Source organism: Notothenia rossii (assembly GCF_949606895.1).
Source record: "Notothenia rossii genome assembly, chromosome: 10".
Classification (NCBI taxonomy): domain Eukaryota; kingdom Metazoa; phylum Chordata; class Actinopteri; order Perciformes; family Nototheniidae; genus Notothenia; species Notothenia rossii.
In genome coordinates this window covers 9,458,521-9,465,726 of record NC_136908.1, presented here as the reverse complement: position 1 = coordinate 9,465,726, position 7,206 = coordinate 9,458,521, and the positions used below count along the sequence as shown (strand labels likewise).

The following is a 7,206-nucleotide window of genomic DNA, read 5'->3' as shown; positions in this document are numbered from 1 at the left end:
CCCCCCCGGTGGGCCTCATGCAGACAGTGTGTGCACTGTGAACATGTACAGCTACTGAGCGGATATGTGGAGTTAGACTGAGAACGGGAGAGACAGAAATGGAGCGCTAAAACGGGGCCAATAAACGCGCCGCTCGCTGACAGATGCAGCTATACATGTAAATACACACTGAGCAGCGCTCATCAAATCAAACACTCAGAAAGATCCACTTTCACAGCAGGTATTTGTGTGGGAGGCCACAGTTGCCGGTTTCAAAGAGGTGCGTTTATTCTTTGTGCTCACTGTCTGCGACTAATGAGTTCACTCAGTGCATTTTACGTGTGTGTGTGTATGTGTGTATGTGTACGTGTACGTGTACGTGTATGTGTATGTGTATGTGTATGTGTATGTGTATGTGTATGTGTATATGTGTATGTGTGTATGTGTGTATGTGTGTGTATGTGTATCCATAGATGATCCATTGCATGGCGGTAAATCACTCATTAGCCTTGTGACCGCGGACGCTGCCCCACTTCTCCACTTCTGTCCAGGAGGCCTTATGTCATTGAGTTGCACAAGCTTCCTTTTTCTTTTTCTTTTTTTTTTTTTACACCGAGTGATTCAGTAAGTGCCTGGAGGTGCCAGGGCAGATCTCTGAGGCACTCCAGATAAGAACATACCGCACATAAAGTTACAAAAATGTGAGGCTTTTAAAATCATTTGACTCGTGATAAGAATTCCTCTTCTTTATAAATCGCTCTCATTGTTTCTGTAATTATAGATGACAGAGGGGACACCCAAGGGGAAACGGAAACAGTCTGCCTGATTAATAAATGTCCAACAGAAGGAAAGAAAAAACAAATAGAAACACAGACAGGGTAATAAAGAACAGACACCGGTTGCAGTGACCTTTGCTATCAGTGTGAATACATACTGTTTGGTAAGCCTCCAGTAAGCTTGAGGCCTGACCCAGTTTGGAAATGTGGGACACACACACACACATATTTCCAGCTATTATACGGCTGGAAATATTTTTAGTCATGTGGATGAGGTCAAACACTGGGAGCCTGTGAACAACGCTGAGAGAAAACGTCTAAAACCCGGACTGAAGACTTGAAGAAAGAGATGATGGAGTGTTAGCCGGGAATGTGGAACAATTGTCCGACTCCGAGGAAGGGTATGTGAGAAGAAAGAGTGGCAGGTGAGGAGAGGGAAAGGGAGCGCCAATCGAGGGCTCTGGAGCCATGCCAGCGATTGTGTAAGTGGTTTGGCAGCAGGCGGGCACACCTTGGTTTGAAAGAGGGTACGACAAGCCGCTGGATAAACAAAGACGTGCAAACACTGCTGTGAAAACACACGCTCTGCTAGGAGTCGGCCATTTATAGTACCGTCAGAACAGAAATGCGTTCGCTAAGCTGCGCTGACAGACAACAGCACTCATGGGGTGACGAGTCGTTATCACACAAAGGGCTGGGGAAACGTATTTAATGCAAACACTTTGTGCTGTGTAAGCTTTGCAGTGACTGGTAGAAAGGTACATTAAAGCTGATTTGAAATGCTCTCTGATTTCATTTAGTAAATCACTTCAGTGACACATAAGCACTCACTGTTTATAAGAAGTGGATGTAGTCACTGTGATGTCACCCATTTATTGTGGACTGTTGTTTTCAAACCTTGAGTTTTGGGCGTTTTGGCTGTTATGGTTTGGGTTTTTGGAACCAGAAGTGCCACAAACAGTTGGAGCATGAACTGAAAACACACTCTGAAAGGGTAAAAGTCGTAAGAACACATAGGCAAACCAACACGGTGGTAGCAACCTATCAATGGCAAGTTAGCCCCCCTTTCCAAAAGCATACCCTGCTTTATAGTCTATTTCGCATTGTTCGATCAGTCTGGGACTAAAGAACTTCATTGCCAGAACTTGGCTGAATCTATTGTGCATTCGACAAATTAAGCCTTTGAACGCTTTTGTATTTTACTCTAAATAATAACATTTACAAAATGAACATCATGATGCATGGAGGAAGATTTAAAACTCGAGCTTCATTGGGAAAATGTTTACTGAGGTAACAGAGGGAGAATTAAGTTCAGTTTTCTCATAGACTTCTATACAATCAAACTTCCCACTTCAACCAGTGGAGTCGCCCCCTGCTGGCCATTAGAGAATATGCAGTTTAAAGGCACTTTACAGACGTGGAGTTTGCCGCATCAAATCAATACATCCTCTATTAGTAAACAAACTTTAAAATCCTTCATTTTTTGAAAATGTTAATTTAGTGGGTGAAGGGAAAAGAGAATGTGATTATGCTAAAGACAAGTTTTAAAAAAAAAACTTGAATCCAGAAAAGGCTAACACATACAACATTGAAGATATGGACAGTATGAAAAATAGCCACGTCATTTAAAATGGAAAAATAAAGTTAATTATTTTTTAAATAACAGGCAAGGGGAACAAAGCAACCTTCAAAATCACACATCAAAAGTCAAGGTCATCCTTTGTGTCTCCAATGTTGAATCGTCCTTCAGCCTCAAGATGAACCGCTTGAAGGTTATATACTTTACGGATGAAGGTAAAAAAAATACGTTTTGAATTTCGAGTATCTTCATTGGCGTCCACATTCAGTGTCATAAATTCCTGTGTCATCCCATAGTACTCCAGGACGATCAAACAGAAGGGGAACCAAGTTAGCAGCCCTATAAGGACGGTAAGAAAACAGCTGTTTGTGCAGGACAGTGTTGGGAACCTGAGTGAAGATATCCAGAGAGTCTGCGTCACCCTTAACAAGTCTCAGGGACTTCCTTGTGTGTTGTCACGGTTTCTGGGGATGACTCCTGAGAGGTTTCTGTGCTGCCGGGGGCAACAGCAGCAGAGGAGTCCTGAGAGACGCTGTCCGCAGCAGAGGAGGAGACCTCACAGCCTGAGTCAGTCTTCCTCTTCTTCCTCACATGATTGTGATGCTTTTTGGATTTCAGGTGAGCTGCAGGTAAAGAAAAGAAACAAGAGGACATTGTTGGATATATTTGGAATGAAATGGGACCGTTTCGTCTCAATGAGTCATGAACATGATTCATCAACAAGAAAAATAAATAGGGATTTGGTTTCAAGAGGCAGGGAATCAGGGGTGATCAGGTTTGTCATCACTCTTTGTGAGACTGTGGCCTTTGTAGGTAACTTTGTTTTGCCCTTGGAGTATGACAACATTTAAAGATCTATTTTTATTTGTGCTTTAGGCATGATGAGCTAAGTGCCGTTTATTTCCCTTATATTATATATTCAAGAAAAGGCAGACATGTCAACAGCTCATATCTCGAACACCCACACTAAAAGAAATTGATAATCAGCACAGCACGTAAGAGTAATAATATGTTTTTTATTTAGCAGATGCCTCACCTGTCCACTCCAGGTCTCCGATGATGATCTTATCACACAGATCACACGTATTACGGCTCCGTTTGTTCCGCTGCTCCTCCCCCTGCACTCTGATTGGCTGAATCGCTGGCTCCTCCCCCTGATAGATTGTGAAAAAACATGCACTGTAGAGTTTTCTTTCTTTTTTATGATTCAAATGTGCATTGTTTATATCATCCAGTAGTCTTCTTCACCAGTGCCTTTGTCGGGGTATAGCTGTGTTTGTTGCCATGTCACATGTTCACAAACAAACTGGAATTTCAACTTGGAGACAAAACCTTGAAGAATATTATTATATATTTGATACATTTTTAAGGGAAAAATGGAGGGAATATATTTTTGATTTTCTTCTCAAACAGATAAATGCCATTACAACTTTTATTATCTTGGCTGGTAGCAAAAAACAGAAGAATGACTTCTGACCCGAGTCAAAGTATTCTTTCTGAAACTGTTGTCTGAAATTCCCCTGAACTCAAAGCTCTGAGGGGGATTAGTTAAGCTTCAAGTATTACACATAGCTGTTGTGCCAACAACACACACACGTCGACAACAGTTTACTGGGCCATGTTGTAAAATGCTTCAGTGTCAAACACGTCACAACACTCTTCAAATAGTTTAGTGAGGTCAGCGTGAGGTCAGCGTGAGGTCAGCGTGAGGTCAGCGTGAGGTCAGCGTGAGGTCAGCATGTCCATGTCCTTAAGGGGAGTTTTTTTAGCCGCTTTAGTTAGCACTGCTCTCCAAACAGCACACCTGATGTTATCTTTGTCAGACATACCAGTTTCAGGAACTCTGCACTTGCCCTCTTTAATGAGCCGAGTCCATAACGAAACCCACAATTGATTATGCGCAACTGGAGAGAATGAGAGGAACAACTCCACATGGTTCCTTCAATAGAGCGTCTATGAAATAAACCTATTAATTAAGAACTACGAAGCTGGAAGAAGTGTGGGATAGTTGGAAAAGGCATAAATAAATGTGTAAAGTTGAAAGTAATGGAAGGAAAAGGAGGGGAAAAGGGAAGAAAGCATGTAACACAATGTGTAGAGGTATAGTGGTGGAAGAATGAGTTAAAGTAAGAAGTTAAAAGAAAGGAGTATAGGACGGAACATTCTAAGTAATCTAATAACAGGAATGGGAACAATTCCTGTTTGCCCTTGAGCAAGGCACCGGACAACCCCCTTCCCCCCTCACTCCCATTGCTCCCCGGGCGCTGTACAATAGCTGCCCACTGCTCCTAGTATTAGACTCCTGGTACTAGGATGGGTTAAATGCAGAGGCCACATTTCACTGTGTGTGCTGTGTGCTCTGCATGTGTGACCATTAAAGAGGGTTTCATCTCTCCCAATTCTATCTACCTATCCATAAACGAGGACATATGAAGCATTTTGAGGTCATAAAACAAGCCGTTTAAGTTCTCAAGTTCGTTATGGTTATGTCATTTGGTCCAGTAGGCGGTTACAAGTAGCTCAACATAACGTTTACAGAAGAATGCTACAGACATGTTCAGACTGATTAGGTAAACTGTCAGGCAGATATTCACCTATCATTTATTTGATTAAGTCTGCACTGAAATGACTAGTTAGACAATCAACAAAGACATTATGGGAAATATTATCCGATCAACAAAATGATCACACAAGATATGCAACAAAAAAAAGTTTCATGTTACCAAGGGTAAGGCAAGATATATTGATATTATATAGATATATTGTGATATGAGACTTGATATCATCTTAGATTTGGATATTGTTGCATTGCATAAGGTTCCTGGTTTTAAGGTTGCATTTCAGTAAAGTGAGTCATTTTATGAACTCACAAGAATGTGCTTTTTTTACTGATGATTCATCGTAAAAAAAAAAAATTATGAATATTTATATATAGTGTGTATGTGTGCGTGTGTGTGTGTGTGTGTGTGTGTGTGTGTGTGTGTGTGTGCGTGCGTGCGTGCGTGTGTGTGTGTGGGGGGGGACTCGAGGAACAAAAGCAAGTGCTTAAGGGAATACTAGGAGTTAAATACAGAGAGAGGGACAAAACCTAAGAATGAATGTACACAAAAGGGAAGAAACGGATTGTAAAAGAGGCTCATAGATGGGTTGAAAAAGGAAGATAGAAAGGACAAAAACAACAAAAGCAGTAGAAAAAACAAAGTAAGCAATAAAAAAGGTTAGAATGATAAAGAGCAGGAACAAAAAGGCATTGAAGAGGATGTGTGAGTTTGTCCCAGCAGCAGATGAAGCAGCTGGTTCAGAGTGCCGAGCCCCACCTTGCTGAGGCTGTCCAGTATCTGCAGTGCAGGGTTCAGCACCGTCTCCTCCCACCTCGACACGTCCGTCACCTCCAGGCCAAACACCAGCGGCACGTTGTCCCCGGGTCCTACACACACAGGGCAAACACAAACGCACATTATGCATTTTACAAGTCCAACAAGGACTGCCAATGAATATAATTAAGTCGTGTTCAGGGCCAACATTTTGATTAGTGTTTCCACCGTTTATGGACCTTGAACAGGAACTTTTCTACCACTTTCTACGGTTTTAGTGACGCTATATCTTCCCAATGCGTTTCAGCTCTTCTCTTCTCATTGACGCTTGATTCTTAATGTGTTGATGTATTGACTTGCTAATCATGTTACTTATTATTTGACATCTGATAAGAGACAAACAGACATTATAGCAGGGACAATGAGGGGGACTTCAGGATGCATTCAGCATAGAGCGGGACCCTGACAGTAGCGGTGATGTGCAGAAGCCGCGCCCTGAAGCTCCGTCAACCTGCTGACTCACACTGGCTCGATAATATCTCTCCCTCTCTCCCTTCTCTCTTGTGCACCACCCCTCTCTTTCTCTTTTGTAATCAGTCTGGCTTCAGCTTTCACTCATTCTCTCTCCCTCTAACTGTTCCACCCCCGTGTTTCTATTTTGCATCAGTCAGCAGTCTCTATGCTGGGCCTCAGCACTACACAGCAGCACGAGTCCTGTGTGTCTGTGTGCCTGCATCATGAGCCACTGCCCTGCATTGATTGACACAGATGCGCAGGAAATGAGGGCGTGTGCAACTTGAAGAGAAAGTGACTTCAAAAGACTGCAACAGTGTGGGAAAAAAAGTCCAATGGCATGCATACCTTATACATTTAGAGCACATTTAAGTAAAACATATAAAAAAATAGCAAACAATAAAGAAAAGTGAAATCTAAAAGGGCAAATGTGTACTACACTAGCAGGGATATCCAAAGCTGTTTTCCTAAGTACAAAATAAGGTTTTCACCCTCTGTCTGAAACCCGTCAGCTCTGATTGGTTAGCTGTCCGGCTCTGTTGGGATTGGTCAACTGCTTAGAGATGTCCCACCCCTTAGCCTATAACGTACAATGTGTCTGAGCAGTAGCCAATAGAAGCGAGACCATTGCAATAAAAACTTTATAACACACCACAGGAAAGGGAAAACTCCCAAAAAGCATAAGATGCTCTCTCTAAATAAAATCTGGCCAGTGGTTTCACCCTCATCCTACTAATTACAAACAAATATAAAAACAAACCAAAGTTATAAAAAAAACTAGGTTTTGTAGAGGTAATGATTTCAGAAACACATGACTTAAAGGTCACCTATCATGCTATTTTTAGGCAATAGCATAGCTCTCATATATATGAAAATATATAAAAAACATGTCTATGAAGTGTTTTGCTCAAAATACCAAACAGATCATCCATTCTAGCCATGCCTCATATTCCTCTATTTCACTTCCTGTTTCAAAAGTGCTGATTTTGGGTATAAAGCTTTAAAAAAAAAAAAAAATTGATACAAAAGGAGGGGGCTGAGCTCA

At 41.8% G+C, this 7,206-nt stretch overlaps 1 protein-coding gene across 2 annotated transcripts in view; it reads right to left on the bottom strand.

Moving 5' to 3' along the window:
- Positions 1–2,021: 2,021 nt before the first annotated feature.
- Positions 2,022–7,206, bottom strand: part of trit1 (tRNA isopentenyltransferase 1) — a 40,166-nt gene continuing 34,981 nt past the window's right edge. For both annotated transcript variants that reach the window (XM_079655016.1, XM_079655017.1), the window contains exons 9-11: positions 5,652–5,761; positions 3,371–3,488; positions 2,022–2,957 (exon numbers count right to left, since the gene is read on the bottom strand). In XM_079655016.1, the coding sequence (XP_079511142.1) occupies positions 2,758–2,957; positions 3,371–3,488; positions 5,652–5,761 (428 nt within the window). In that variant the 3' untranslated portion in view covers positions 2,022–2,757. The remainder of the gene's footprint in view (positions 2,958–3,370; positions 3,489–5,651; positions 5,762–7,206) is intronic.